General features: G+C 40.7%; 1 protein-coding gene across 12 annotated transcripts in view; it reads left to right on the top strand.

Annotated features, from left to right (window-relative positions):
- The window catches only part of SYNE1 (spectrin repeat containing nuclear envelope protein 1), a 488224-nt gene that overhangs the window by 53738 nt on the left and 418553 nt on the right, over positions 1–15933 (top strand). The window contains exon 1 of one of the 12 annotated variants that reach the window (XM_075924458.1): positions 5326–5465. The exons of the other annotated variants lie outside the window; for them this stretch is intronic. Within the exon in view, the coding sequence (XP_075780573.1) occupies positions 5456–5465 (10 nt within the window). The 5' untranslated portion in view covers positions 5326–5455. Of the gene's footprint in view, positions 1–5325; positions 5466–15933 lie in introns of those variants that run through there. 12 annotated transcript variants of the gene reach the window in all.

Genomic DNA, 15933 nt, shown 5'->3' with positions numbered 1-15933 from the left:
CCCTGTCTATGAAAACACAGATTGAAATCTTGGCGCAGTTGAAATCAATGTTAATTTTGCTTTTGGTTTCAGAGTGGCCAGGATTTCTACCTAGCGTGTCTGCACATTAGGCTATTAGTTACTTTAGCACAAATATTGATCTATGCTTTAGAGTCTGGTGCTGGATGTTACCCAAAGAGAGTTTATTTTTAAAGTAGTGACTCAGTAATAAAATGACATAGTCTCACTGTAATGATTACAGCTGTGAAATATTCCTCAGGCTCCATTAGTTGTGAATGTTAAGTGTTCCTGCATATTTATATTTAAAATACCTTCAGACTCTAAGAGGAACATAACACAAAAAATCAGGCAAAGACAAGGTAGCTCATATAAGGTCTCCATTGAGTCTTTGGTTAGACTCTGCCAATCACAGGGCACTCATCCTTGTTAACACTTTTCTAATATACAGTTATTAGTATTTGTTCCTAAAAGAGAGATTCTTATTTCTCCAAATTTAATATTCAATGAGTGTATAGACTACAGAAACATGAAAAGCGTGTTGTTTCTTTTAGAAAAGCAAAGAAGTGGACAGCAGGCACAGGATTATTAAATTACCTTAATCTTTGATTATCCTAATCTACTTTCATTTGGTAATGTTCAGTTCTTGTCATTAAGCTTTGAGGCAAAGCAGCATTTTTTTCATACTCTCTACAATACTCTCTACGTTTCTCTTAATATTTACAGGTGCTTTATAGAATTTTCTCTAATCTTCTTTCAGCATAACTCAGATTCTTCTCTTCCTAACATAGTATCCAGATTAAAAAGCTTCCCCACATATATCTTATAGGATGATGAGCGATCTCAAGTCAGTAGGACTTAGGGCAGTGTGGTAGAGAAATATCTGTGTTCAGCCAAAAACAAAAAACAAAAAACCCCCCCAAATTAACCAATGTTTCATGACAAGAGAAATGTTGGATGACAGCCTTAGGTCATCCACATCTAGATATGATCTTAACCAGGACATGTATTTAAAGCATATTCACTATGTGGCTTCATGAAAACTCCAGGTTCAGTGACACAAGAACCATTAAGCAAACCTCACATCTTCTGGGATGAAAGCTACAGTCTCATCGTTATACTTGAAACTCTCAACAGTATCACTGGTTGATTGCACAAAAAACTGCTAATAAGGTAGAACGACTTTGCTGTTATTAGATTGCTCCATTCTTTCTGCAGAAAATCTCCTTTTCAAAGAGAGCTGGGGGTAGCATTATAGATTTTATCACTGGGGCTACATCTATGCGACAAGGTTTTTGCGCAAAAAACCTGGGGAGCGTCCACACTTCAAATGAGCTCTTATGCAATTAATGTACAGTTAAACGACAGAACAGAGGGCTTTTTCCACCATAGATAAACCTCCTTTTCTGAGGCATAACTGCTTTTAGCACTACAGCTATTGAACAAGAAGGCAAGTGTGGATGCTCCAGGGGGGTTTCTTGCGCAAGAAAAACCTATGGGAAAAAGCACAGATGCTCTGATGGCCATTCTGTGAATGGCTATCATAGCTTTCTTGCGCTAGAGTGTCCAGCAATGTGGACACTCTCTTGCACAAAAGCACATAGCTTTTGCGATGTGCTTTGAAGTACGGACATGTTCTTGCGCAAGAAGTTTTTGCACAAAAAATCTAGCACAAAAGGCTTCTTGCGCTAGAAGCCTGTAGTGTAGATGTAGTCTGATAGAATTCTGGTTCTCAATATACTGAACATAGAAAAGATTACTAAAATTCCTCTATTTCGTGTATGTGTGTGTGTGAGAGAGATAGAGTGAGAGAGTGTGAGAGAGAGATCCAGAAGCATGAGAGTACTGTCATGTAGTATTGTTATGCTTGCCTAAATTTTTATTTGGTGGTGGACATCCATGACCAAACAATTATTTGTAGTGGTGCACACATTGGAGGTTGGGGATCTATTATTAATTATCCTTCTGAGGTCTTGGGGAAAGCTTCAGATTTTTCATACTCTCTACAATATGTCTACTTAATCTATTTTTTTTAAGATCAGAATTTCCAAACCTGGGTACTTAAAGCTAAATCCATATTTAGGCACATTATACAAGTGTGCTCTTTTTCTAAGATGCAGCACATCTGGAGTTTCAAGTGACTAAGTGGATTTTGTAGATTTCTCTAAAAATAAAAAATGAAGCTCCTTGTAAATGTGCAAGCAGTTCTTCTACCTTGTCATTAAAATACTCAATTTTGAACATACCCAAAGAAAACCATTCTTGTGCATTATTAAATTAATTCACAAGGAAGGCTGACTGACTGATCTTGATGAGATGTGGCAAACATTAGTTCCTTCCAAGTTTTTACATTTAGAAGCCTGAAAAAGCCCTGTTTGGGATTTCCTAATTTGTCTGTATACAAATAATATTAATTGTTGAAAAGCATTTATCTATGTACTAAATTTATAAAAGCACCTATCCAAAATTTCAGTGTGCAGTATAATCCTGCTAAAACTTAACTACTAAATTTAGATTTAGGTTTAACTACTAAATCATTGTATCATTCTTGTGATCAAGTCAGTGAAGAACTCTGTGCAGTGAATGACACTGATCAAGAAAGGAAAGAGCATGGTAGAATATATAAACAAGGATGAGATGGAGAATAGTACAAAATGTATAATGCCATTATATAAACCAGTAGTACACTCTCATCTAGAAACTTCAGTTCTAGTTGTCCTATATTAAATAGGATGTGGCAGAAATGGAGGTGGTTCAGGAAGGGGGGAAGAGAATCTTTAGAAGCATGAAAAAGTACCATATGAAAAGAGACTGAAAATCCTGGGGATTTAATATAATTGAGAATTGATGAATTAGGAGAGAGATGATAGAAAATAACGAATGATATAGAGACAGTGAGTCAGGCATTTTTAGTTACCCTTTTGCATATTACAAGAACAAGGGGATGCTGGATGACATTGAATGGCTGTACATTTATACATGACATACATAATTTTAAATGGGTCCATTTTGTAACCTGCTGAACAAATTTTTAAAAACTATTTTCAAATTCAGTTGCTCAAATTTCAAAATTAGTTTTTTTGTGTTTACATTCTTCGGCCAACAGTAGCTGAAGATTGTCTATTACATCAGGAAATAATTATGATTCATTTTAAAGATCAAGTATAATCGTTTAAGATTTACTTCAAAGCAGCTATTTTATTGAGTTATGTTTATCTTGTAATTTTTAAAGTAAAATAAAGATAAGAGTCTACCATGATTACATAAACACATAATAATCCATTGTTATATTTGCTATATGCTCTACCCTTTCTAGCTCTTTTGTCAACACTTCACTATAGCTTGTTTTATGTAGGGCCCAGACTTAGGGTCTTTCGTGCATACATAATATTTAGTAATTAATGAACTAATGGACAAGTGTGAAAATATATTAGCATGAAATAGATTGGTAGTAAAAATGGTCATTGTGACCAGAGATTATGGTAATTCGGGTGGCTGCTCAGTGCTGAAGTAAACCAGATCCTTAGGTGCCAGCTAGGGAGGACATTCGTCTAGTTTATACCAGACAGCTCTTTTTGGCTGATTTGTGCCTCATCCTTGACTTGGACAAAACCAGATGTGGTTGTGTACAGTATAGGACAGAAGATGCCATTTTGAACAGTATAAAGCCACGGTGGCAGGGGCAAGGTTGCAGTGGCAGAGGCCAGGTCATGCAAGCAGGGCAGTTCCATGCTATTCCTGGAAGTGCCAGAATGTCTGGTATTCTGGGAACAAGTGAGTGACAGTCTAGTGCCAGGTGTATGATGACTGGGAGACAAGCTCAGTAGCTAAGCCTTGCTGGAGCTAGCCAAGGTGGGTCCCCCAAATCACTCAGAAACATGGCTAATGGAAAGGGTAGTTTGTTAGGACTGGCAGGGAAAGGCAAAGGTTGCAGATAACCAGGCACAGTTCAATGTGAGCAGTAGTGGTTTTGATTTGAGACTGGGCATGTCAGATGGAGACTCAAACTCTTCTGATCTAGTACTTGGAGTGTTCTCTCTAGTCAAGGCTCTAATTCCAGAAAATAGGATCTTATGGGTTTCCAAGTGAGGCCAGGTAGTGTCTTTCATTTGTGCCCCTCTACTCTTGCTGCCTGCCTAGCTGCTGCTGCACCTCCATACGTCCCCCATGCACCTGCACCCAGATGCAAAGCTTGGCAGTCACAATCTGTTGCACACATGGCTTTACATGTGATTTCTGGGGATTTTCTGCCTCTGGTTTCTGATCAGCTCCTGGTTTAGATGTGGCTCCCAATGCCACTTTTTCAAACAGAGCCCCGCACTCCTTTCCTCTTACCTGGCCAGGGGAAAAGGGAGTGCAGTGGTGCTGATGGGAGTTGTAGTCCCCTGCTTAGCAGCTCTATCACATATAAGAGGAGATTTTTGGTAAATAACTAACATTTTCTATTATCCCATGTTGGCTCCTAACCCTCAAACTCTTTAATGCACAGGTTTTCTTATTTTGAATCTCTTTAAATGCCTAATAATTAGAAGAAGGCGTTTTCTATCTCCACCTTGGTAAGCAAAAGTACTCTCTTAACCTAGTAAACATTATCATAGATTAAGATGAGATTGGTTTTCAGTTTCTAAGAATAAAATACTTCTATGAATTCTGCATAAAATAATGAACGTTTGCTTGTGGTAAGAAGACTCTGTTTTATATTGCATGAAGTGCTTAGAAAAGGCACATTTGCAGTTCATTTTATTTTCTCCAGCCTTAAGAAAGCAGCATCTATACTAGATCCTGCAATTTGGTATTCTTTATTCTTTCTTATGTGTAAATTAAGGCCAAGTGTCCAGGTCTTTACTTAGTTATTATTTTTCTTTTCTTTTCTTTTTTCTTTTCTTTTCTTTTCTTTTCTTTTCTTTTCTTTTCTTTTCTTTTCTTTTCTTTTCTTTTCTTTGCCAAGTCAAAAGGAATTTGCTTGACTTCATAAAAATGTAGGCAAACCTCAAATGTGGTTTACAGATTTGCCCACTGTGAGCATCGTAAGATTTATAAAGATACAGTAGATATTAAGCATGAGCTTGACAGTGAATAACAAGGAGCAGGAAGTTTTTGAAGTGTGTTAGATGTTGTTTCTGCTGTTCAAAAACGATTGCCAGGCTAATATGGCACCAAGGAAGTATCTAATTGTGGTTTATGTGAAGTTCCGTTTTTTGCGCATGTGCATACATGATGTGGGCTGAAAATGTTTGCAATGATTCATGCCACCTCTGCACAACTTCCTGCCTGATGCTGTAGTACTTAATCATAGTACTTCACTTTGCCACTTAAAAATAACTTGAAGATAGTGAGAACAGTAATGCAACATTGAATTTATAATTTGACAAAAATAAATTGTGCCCAGAGGAACTATAGCTGTGATGAAATCCTCTTCTGCTGAAGTACACCAAACTCATACGGTGCCAGCTAGAGAATGGTCCTATGTAAGTTGGCATGATGACTGGAATACATTTGTCATTTGCTTTCAGGATAATTCATGAAAACACTGCTGGTTAGTTTAAAAATTTGCATGCTGTTTTGGGCTAATCCAATATATCAATAGTAAACTGGAATACTTGCAATGAATATAGTTTGGCTTCAGTCCAGCTTAGAGTGTAATCAGAAGCCCAGTGAAGGCAGTAAGAGCCTCTGGATTTTGAATCAAGCCCTTTGTGTCTTTTGATTACATTTAGTAAGAAAAACTTTATCGTTATAGCAACTAGGAAGCATCAACTATTGTATGTAGTTTAGTTTTTCTGGGGGTAACTAACACTAGCTAGGTTATGACAAGTAGTACTTTCTAACTCTGTTCTTCTAGCTTTCTAGAATAAAAATATATGTGCAGAAGTTAAACAGTATGCCAAGAATCTAAATGTGGATTGGTGTGTTGTAAGTAGACTGGTTGCAAAGATATGAACCTTACAAACTGTATGGCAACTGAATTAAATATTTGAGCCCTGCTGTTGCTGTTGCTGTTGCAGTACTTTCGGGAAGACAAGTATGGGCATGCTTGTTTACTAGTCTGTGTTTGATTTTCTGCCCCTTGACAGATTAAGAAATACTGTTTTCCCAGGATAGTGAAAATGATATTCAAACAAAGAATCACAGGAAAAGCCTTGCTGCATTTGAAAATGGTAATGATCATTAGCCCTGGAATGGCAATTAAACTGATGAAAAAGTGGATTCTTTACCAACTTATGAGCCACAATACCTGATTGATCCAATAGTAAAATAGCACGGTTAATAATAAAGAGACAGGTTCTCACAGATACTTACTCATGTAAAGCAATCCCACTGAAGTCAATGGAACTTGTTTAAGAAGTTTTCTAAAGATGGAAAAATTTAGCTCAGTATTAATAAAATGCTATGACTATTTCTGCTCTGTTATGAGTAGTTGGATTCTGGTCAGCCAAAAGCTGTAGGGTAACTGTACCAATAACACAAATTATATTTAAAATGCTCGGTCAAAAAGGGATCATGGCATCTCTGGTCAGCACTGCTGACCAGGCTGCAGAAACTCTAGTTGGCAATTCAGTGCGGCTAAGCCAGCTTCCCTGCCTGCCTCTATGACTCTGTGTGGCTGCCGGAAGCAGCTGGCATGTCTAGCTACCAGGCACAGGAGTGTCCACAGGAATTCCACATGCTGCCCATACTCTGAGCAATGGCTCAGCAGGTCCCATTGTCCTGCAACCGCAGCCAGTTGGAGCTATGGGAGTGCCTCCTATAGGAGTGACAGAGCATGGAGCCGCCAGGCCTCTCAGCTGAGAAGCTAAAGGGCTGCTATCTGCTTCCAGGAGCCATCTGAGAAAAGTGTTGCCTGGCTGGTGCCCACCCCAACCCCTCTCCCCACATCCCAACCAGTGTTCCCTCTAACCTGCGTGGCAGCACAGCTTCACAGGTGATTAATCAGCCCTGCCCAGTCAGAGGCTCAGGGCTGATGACTGACTGGGCAGGGTTGATTAATCACCCGTGAAGCTGTGCTGCCATGCAGCTTAGAGGGAACATTGATCCAAACCCCGCATCCCACGTAGGAACCCCTTCCCACATTCAAACTCCCTCCCAGAGGCCACATCCTCCCAAACTCCCTCCCACATCCTCCTCACACCCTCCCAAACTCCAACCCAAGTCCTGAACTCCTCCCTGCACTCAAACCCCTGATCCAGATCTGAGCCCTCTTCTGTACACCAATTTCTGGCCACAGCTCAGCACCCCCTCCTGTACTCTAGCTCCTGCCCCCTCCCTAAGTCCCCTTCTGCACTCTGAACCTTTTGGTCCCAGCATGGAGCCCACTCTTGCCCCCAAACCTGTCATAGCCAGCCCCACTCTAGAGTCCACACCTCCAGCCCCCTGTCCAAGGCTAGACCCCCCCACCCTGAACCCTAATTTCTGGCCCCACCTCAGAGCTCACATCCCCAGCCAGAGCTCTAATCCCCTCCTGCACCTCAGCTCCCTACCCCAGCCCAGTGAAAATGTGTGTGGATGGGAGAGCAAGTGACAGCAGTTTCATGGAAGAGGCAGGACCTTTGAGAAGGTGTGGGACAAGGATGTTTTGATTGTGTGGAATTAAAAGTTTGGCAACCCAAATAACTAATTATATGTAGGAAGCCTGCTCAGCAGTAGACTTATCCTGGTGACTTGGACCATGACTTTTTCTGAAACAAAGTAGAAATAAATGCTGTTACCATTTTCATGGAAATTGTAGTTATGACAGACATACAGCTTTTCAGATAAGTTACAGGAGAACAGAGCTCATTCAGTATTTTATTTGAACAAATACTTGCAGAAATATGTCAGTGTTATTTTATATTTCTAATAATTAGAAAATTAAAATTAAACATGAAAATATTAATTTGCAAAGTGACCTGTAGATCGGTTTGTCCCTGTTATCACAGGAATTTGCCTCACCACAAGCTAAATATGAGTCAACAATGTGACACTATTGGAAAAAAAAGCAAACATGATTCTGGGATGCATTAACAGGAGTGTTTCGAGCACACATTTCAAAAAAGATGTGGAAAAATTGGAGAAGATTCAGAGAAGAGCAACAAAAATGATTAAAAGACTAGAAAACATGACGTATGAGGGAAGACTGAAATAATTAGGCTTATTTACTTTAGAAAAGAGAAGACTGAGAGGGGACATGATAGCAGTTTTCAAGTATCTAAAAGGGTTTTTCAAGGAGGAAGGAGAAAAAATGTTCTCCTTGGCCTGTGATGAAAGGACAAGAAGCAATGATCTTAAATTGCAGCATGGGAGGTCTAGTTTGGATATTAGAAAAAACTTCTTAACTGTCAGGGTGGTTAAACACTGGAATAAATTGCCTAGCGAGGTTGTGGAATCTCCGTCACTGGAGATATATAAGAGCAGTTTGGATAGACATCTATCAGGGTATGTCTACACTACAAAGTTAATTCGAAATAACAGCATTTTTTTCGAATTAACTTTAATAGCGTCTACACATACAAACCACCATTTCAAAATAAATTCGAAATAGTAGAGCTCTTATTTTGAATTAGGTAAACCTCATTCTACGAGAAATAACACCTAATTCGAAATAGCTAATTTGAAATAAGTGCAGTGTAAACATTTAATTCGAAATAGGGGGCCTCCAGCCATTCCCAGGGAGCCCTGGTGGCCACTCTGGGCACAACCAGGAAACTTACTCTCCTCTCCTCCAGCCCCGGAGCCATTAAAGCGGTAGACCCTGGCAATAGTGCCTGTGCCAGCTTCAAGGCTGCCAGCCCAGAGCCAGCAGTGGTCACCGGGGCCCCTGACCCAGTGGCCCCAAAACATGAGCCAGCAAGCCACTGGCAGCCAGCCCTCCACCGCTCCCCAGGAGCAGTCTGCCAGCAACCAGGATCCTGACAGGGGCTGGAGAAGGCAGGCGCCTTCCTGGTCCAGGGTGGAGATCATGGACGTTATTCAGGTTTGGTCTCAGCCCTAGATGGAGGAACATGGCCGTCTATGGTAGGATAGCTGCCAGCCTGGCCACCAAAGGCCACATGCGAACCCAGAAGCAGGTTTGCATGAAAGTCAGGTTGGTCCGGCGAGACCCCCAAATCTGAGCCCTGAGCTTCTCCTCCCCCTTCTTCCCCTTGCTTCCCCCTTCCAGCTCCCTCCCAGGTTTTCCCCTCCCCTCTCCACCCTCTCTCTTTCTCTCTCCCACCTCCTTTTCCCAGTCTCCCCAGAGGCTCATCTTCCGCCTCCCCCCAGTTTTGTTCAATAAACCCAGTTTCTATTTTTGAACACACGTGTCTTTTATTTGACATCAGGAAGGGGGGCTAGAGAAGGGTAAGTGGAAGGACATGAGGGAGGAATGGGGCACGAGCCCCTGATGGGGAGGACCAGGGAGGCTCTGAGGGTTCCTCATGGTAGATGCTGTCCCTCAGGGCCTCCTGGATCCTGATAGCCCCCTGATGGATCCCCTGGATGGCAGCCTGCAGCAAGTGCAGCAGGGCTGATGGCAACGACCCCACGAGATGCACCGGCGTGCCCAGGAGCAGCTCTGGCTCCATGTAGCCGAGTGTTGTGGTGTCCCGAGTGCGGGCACTCCAAGATAGGACTGCTTTACTGTCCCTCATTGAGGTAGACAAGCAAGCGGGGTACCCTGAGAACTGTCTGTCCGGGGTAGGGGTAGGGTCCCTTTAAGCACAGAGCTCAGTTAGCCTAAGGCAGCAGCCCCACACACTCAAGTCCTAACCTGATGCCCTGCTAGCACTGGTTCCGGCCAGCCTTAACTTTGGTTCAGGGTCCACTCAGTTTTTGTGTATAGATGCGTTATTTCGAATTAGCTTACTTTGAATTAACTATTTTGAATTAAGTTAATTTGAAATAGTGCTGTAGTGTAGACATATCCTCAGAGATGACCTAGACGGAGCTTGGTCCTGCTGTGAGGGCGGAGGACTGGACTTGATGATCTCTCAAAGTTCCTTCCAGTTCTATGATTCTATGATTCTATGAAATGTTAAGTCTCTGTTCCAGTTCAAGGGGACACTAGAGTTTTTTAAAGAAACAGTTACAAGAATTTTTATCATGGGCAACCAATCCACTGTATTTTCACCTATCCTCTCACATTGAAACAGCTAAACAGTTTTAGCTGAATCTTTTGTGTATAACTTTTTGTAACTTGAACAGATGTCTGACATGAAAGATTTCCACACAAATAGTTTAAAGTTAGCAAAGTTCAAGATGATAGTTACACAGATATGTCTGAAATGAGTAGACTTCTGAAACTTTGTTCACCAATTAGGACATTCAGTTAATGGGTGTCTGTGTAGTGACACCTCATTTTTTATTGTTCAAACAGAATGAAAGTGTGATAGGTAATATCATAAGTAAAAAAAGGCTGTTAAAAAGTGAGATTCCAAATAAATATGATCTGATTCTCCTCTGACTTATGTTGACTTTACACCAGATAAGTCCAGAGATTTCAGTGGAGGTACCCCTAATGTGCACCATTGTATCTAAAATCAGAATCAGGCCCATACTGTATGCGTACTACAATTATTTATTAAAAAGAGATCTGTGGGTCTGCTTCTCTTTCACAAAAATGTAGATCAGGAATCCTTTTAATGAAGTAAATGGAGTTGTTATACCAATATGAATCAGACTGGTGCTTTTAAGTGTTCAACGTGACTGCCTTAGGACAAGTTCCATAAAAATGTCTTCAGTGCTATATCGGAATACACTAACAGAAAAGGAACAGACATGTACTAGACATAATGAAAATGTAAGATCAAATTCTTTTGTCAACAGAATATCATACATATCCAGTATTAGCTCCAAAGAAAGACTTAAATTAATATTCTCATTAGGTTACTGTAATATTTGTAAACTCAAATAAATAACTACATGATCAGTTGTTGGATAGTACATGATCTTTAAGGCATGGAAACAGAGAAATTAGATAAAAATGTAAGTGCTTTCATGGGAAGGTTATTGTGTAACTCTGCTTTATTTTCCAACATAGAGAGAGAGAACAGGCTGTCACACTAAGCTGTGGTCTACAATATGGCATTATTTTGAAATAACCCCCCTTAAGTAGAATTTATAAGCAGAGTGTCCACATTACCAAGCCCGTTATTTTGAAATAATGGGCCACTTATTTAGCAATCTGTAGGCCTTCTTTCCTCAGGGATAACACTTAATTTTGAAATAGTTATTCGAAGACAAAGTACTTTAACTTGGCTTTTGGTGCTGTTTATACAGCAGGAAATCGAATTAAGAACACCCTTTGACTTCTCTTACTTCTTGTGAAATGAGGGTTAGAGAAGTTGGTGGAGTAAAAAGCCTGTTATTTTGAAATTATTTCAAAGTAACGGGCTTGCTGTGTGCATTCTGTTATTCCGAAATAAGTGTGTAATGTAGACATAGTCCCCCAGAACACTACAGTTCTGCACTTTAAATATAGTAAGAACCTGCTGGGCTCTTACTACATTTAAAGTGCAGAGCTGCAGCGGGAGCACTCCCCCGTCCACACACACACACCTTATTGACTAATTAAGCAGTGATTGAAATTCCATCAACTACTTGATTTGTCAATTAACTGGTAGTTAATATCCCTATTTAGAATTAGGGAAAAGTGACCCATCTTGTGTAATATTTGGAAAATTCTATTTAGGTACCTACTCTTGTCAATTAGCTCTTTAAGTGAAAGCTGCACTGGAAATATAGTGCAGGAACTCATACAATCAGATAGGGCTCAGGGGGTACTCAACTCACTGAGAATATCTTTGAAATTAACATACAGTTTCTTGAAAGCATCTAATTTCTTAAATAGTCTGAATGTGTGTCAGGCATCATACATTTCCTTGGATAAATTAACTAGGAGGAAGCAATGCTCTGCCTGTGCTATGGTGCCAATTCAACAGAAGAACTGTCTGATGTTTACAACCTAAATGTGAGAAACTGTGAATTTCTGCTGCTTTTACATGATGAATAAGGTGATCAGATGTCCTGTTTTTAAAGTGACAGTCCTGTATTTAAGCCCTATACAGGTTTCCCTACTTTTTTTTTGTTTAAGAAAAAATTGTTCCATATTTTCTGTCTCTTCCCTCCCATCAGTACTGATGGGTGATCGATTGCCACTGAACTCGCTTGCATATGAGTATTTTACCAGGTGTCCCATATTCAGCATACCAAAATATGGTGAACCTAATGCTGAGGTATTGAGATACAATATATGCTCATCTGTTGATTAGGTACATATGGAAGATTCTGTTACTGCATGATGGAATCTGTGAAAAGGTGGAGGGCTACACAATTGCTCAGGATTGTTTTAATTGTTTTCTATTGTAACCAATTCTCCCAAGAGAATGAGTTGCAGTTGTGATATAAAACAAGTTGTGATTTATTAGATATAATGTTGTAACAAATCTTCTACAAACATACAGTTCTTTCTGCCTACTAATGTAAATAACGATATATAGCTGGACATCTGTACATGCTTATGTGAAATAGATATGTCAAAACTCTTTTAAGTTAAGATAATTATTCTTCATACTCATTCTTTTTTGTTTTGTTTTTTATTTTTATTCGTATATTTGGGTCTCATTGTTTTATATTAGAATTTTTACTATAGGCATGGCTGATAGGCTGTTATTAAAAATCTCTAACAATTCCCCTTAAAAGACACTGTTTTCAGTTTCTTTATAACTTTACCAAACTGTAACCATTTAAGCTTACATTTTCCATGCCAACTTCAGACAAAATGGTTCAACCATATCAGAGAATGAAAAAATATACTTAATTTTGAAAAAAAATATGTAATTTTATCTGTGTTAAAATATTCTTTTATTGGAAATGCTCTATTGCCCTCTGTACTTTTGGGCAGAAACTTAAAATGTGGCAGTGGGTAGCTTTTCTATCAGGGATGTGCCTTCTGCCAGCATACTCCATCTTCTCACAAAAACAACAAGAAGTCCAGTGGCACCTTAAAGACTAACAATTTTATTATGGCATAAGCTTTTATGAATTGCAACTCACTTTATCAGATGCATGAAGTGAAAGAAAACAAAACAGATAGCAGGGATACAGAGGTAAGAGTGTTACATCAGAGCTAATCCAATCAGGGTGGCTATGGATAAGAAGGTAAAATAGCTAAAGAGGAAAATTACTTATTGTAATGAGAGAGCCATTCCCAGTTCCTATTCAGACCTATTCTGATGGTGTTAATTTTGCGCTTAAATTCCAACTTAGCAGTTCCACATTTTCAGCCTGTTTTTTAAGGTTTTTTGCTTGAGGATGGCAACTTTCAAGTCTGTTCCTGTGTGTCCAGGAGGTTAAAATGTTCTTCCACTGGTTTTTGTGTATTACCATTCTTGATGTTTGATTTGTGTCCATTTATTCTGTTGCATAGAAAAGTCTGGTTTATCCGATGTACATGGCAGAGGGATATTGCTAGCACATGATGTGCAGGTGAATGAGACTTTGATGGTATGGCAGATGTGGTTAGATTCTATGATGGCATCTTTAGGGTAGTTGCATGGACAGAATTGGCGATAGGATTTGTTGCAGGGATTGATTCCTGGGTTAGTGTTTCTGTTGTGGGGTCGAATGTGGTTGCTGGAGAGCAGGGTTCCTTCTATTTTTTTCCATGAGGGGAATACATTCTGTTATGTGCACTGAGACATGTGTGGACATGAACCACCAGTAAACACACATGCTGCCAGATGGTGCTGTGGGCACTCTGCTAATCTGCTGGGTGGCACCTGAATCTCTCCTGGGAAGCCATCCAAGTGCTCAGCTTACAGGGAACATTGGTGGTGAGTATATGTTTCAGGTTCGAGGGGGCTCTCAGTGAGGAATGATCTGCCTCTCACAGTCTGTGAGTGCAAGAGATCATCATCTAGGAAACATTGTAGATCATTGATGATGTATAGGAGAGGTTTTATCTGGGGGCTGTAGGTAATGGCTTGTGGCCTTGTATTGCTTTCTTTGTTGTTTCTGTCCTCTAGTAAGTGACTTCTGGGTACCCACCTGGCTCTGTCAATCTGTTTCTTCACTTCCCCAGGTGGGTATTGTAGTTTTAATAATGCTTTAGCGAGATCCTGTAGTTGTTTTGTCTCTGTCTGGAGGATAGGAGCTAATGGGTTGTATCTTAGGGCTTGGCTGTAAACAGTGGATCATGTGAGGTATTCTGGATAAAAGCTGTAGGCATGTAGGTAAGCATAGCAGTCAGTAGATTTCTGGTATAAAGTGGTGTTTAGTTTAGGATGGTGATTTGAAGTTCACCAATGGATTGTGGTTTCCTTAGGAATTTGGCGGTGTCTTGAAGTTACCTGGGGGTGCTGGCAGCATACAGCCGAAGGAAAGCATCTATAGAGCCAGGCAATCCTGCTATAAGAGTGCCAGTGCACGTGCCTGTTTTTGCTGAAACAGACTAACACAGCTACTTCTGAAACCTGTTATCTTCCCACAGCCATTAGTGCTGGTCATACTGTGCATATGTCATCACCACACAGTGACTGCATGCCCCGAGCCCATAGCTGGAGGAAAGGAGGGACCAGAACAACTTCTAAAAGATGATCTGTGAGGGTATGTCTACACTACCACCCTAGTTCGAACTAGGGTGGTAATGTAGGCAACCGGAGTTGCAAACGAAGCCCAGGAAATTCAAATCCCGGGCTTCATTTGCAACTCCGGTTGCCTACATTACCACCCTAGTTCGAACTAGGGTGGTAGTGTAGACATATCGGCTGTGTCCAGACTCAGGGGTTTTTTCGAAAAAAGTAGCCTTTTTTCGAAAAAACTTCACCTGCGTCCAGACTCAAGCCGCGTTCTTTCGAAATTAAATCGAAAGAACGCGGCTTTTCTTTCGACGGCGGTAAACCTCAATTTACGAGGAAGAACGCCTTCTTTCGAAAGTTCCTCTTTCGAAAGAAGGCGTTCTTGAATGTAAATAGGGCTTCTTCGAAAGAGAGCATCCAGACTCACTGGATGCTTTCTTTCGAAAAAGCAAGCCGCTTTTTCGAAAGTTCAACGTGCAGTCTAGACGCTCTCTTTCGAAAGAGGCTCTTTCGAAAGTATCTTTCAAAAGAGCCTCTTTCGAAAGAGGCTTGCAGTCTAGACATAGCCATCCTGACAGTCTGGGACTGGGCACTGGAACTGAGAGCAGGAAGCCTGTTCACTGTCTTCTCATTGACATTCCTGGCACCAAGGCAGCACAGAGAAGATAGACTTCTGATTCAAACGTCGAGTGGACAAAAGCTGAACTGGGGAGAGGGAAAGGAGCGTGGTGTATCTGGGAGTGGAAGGGGTGAAAAAGAAGCATGACTAGAAATTGGAGGGAAAAACGGGGACTGGTTGGGCCAGAGGACTGGGAGCCAAGGGAGAGGGCAAGCCAGGACTGGGTGAGTGGGCAAGATGTGCTAGGTTGGTCAAGGAGGCTGCAGGCTTTGAGACGGGGAAAATTGGGACTGGACACTGGTGAAAGAAACTGGGTGGGAGCTAATGAGGAGGGGGGACTGAGGACCAATTGCTGGGTGGGGAGCAATGAAATCACCTCAGGTGAGACTGCAACTGGCTGGTCAAGAAATGTAGGACTACAAACCCGGGAAGGGTAGGGCATAGAGAGCAGAGACAAATTTGATAAGATTTGTGGACTGCGACTCTTGGCCCAAGAGACCAGGTTAAGTAATCGGAGAGACGGTGATGGAAGAGAGCAGGATTCATGTTAGTTTCACTTTGAAAGCACCAGTTTATATATCAAGAATAGTTATTTAGGTACATGGTATAAACCAAAATCAACAATAGCAATGCATAATTATAGGGCATCTCATGACAAAGACAACTGGGTTCCTAACAAAATGTAACCAAATATGTTTTAAGCCACACCAGATACTGTTATGATTATATACAGAACAGGTATAAAAACAAAGAAAGCAAAACAAAATTCCATAGCCATCACCCAAA

The sequence above is a fragment of the Pelodiscus sinensis genome, chromosome 3 (assembly GCF_049634645.1).
Source record: "Pelodiscus sinensis isolate JC-2024 chromosome 3, ASM4963464v1, whole genome shotgun sequence".
Lineage (NCBI taxonomy): Eukaryota > Metazoa > Chordata > Testudines > Trionychidae > Pelodiscus > Pelodiscus sinensis.
The sequence above is the reverse complement of the archived record's forward strand: the minus strand, read 5'-3'. Positions and strand labels throughout refer to the sequence as shown.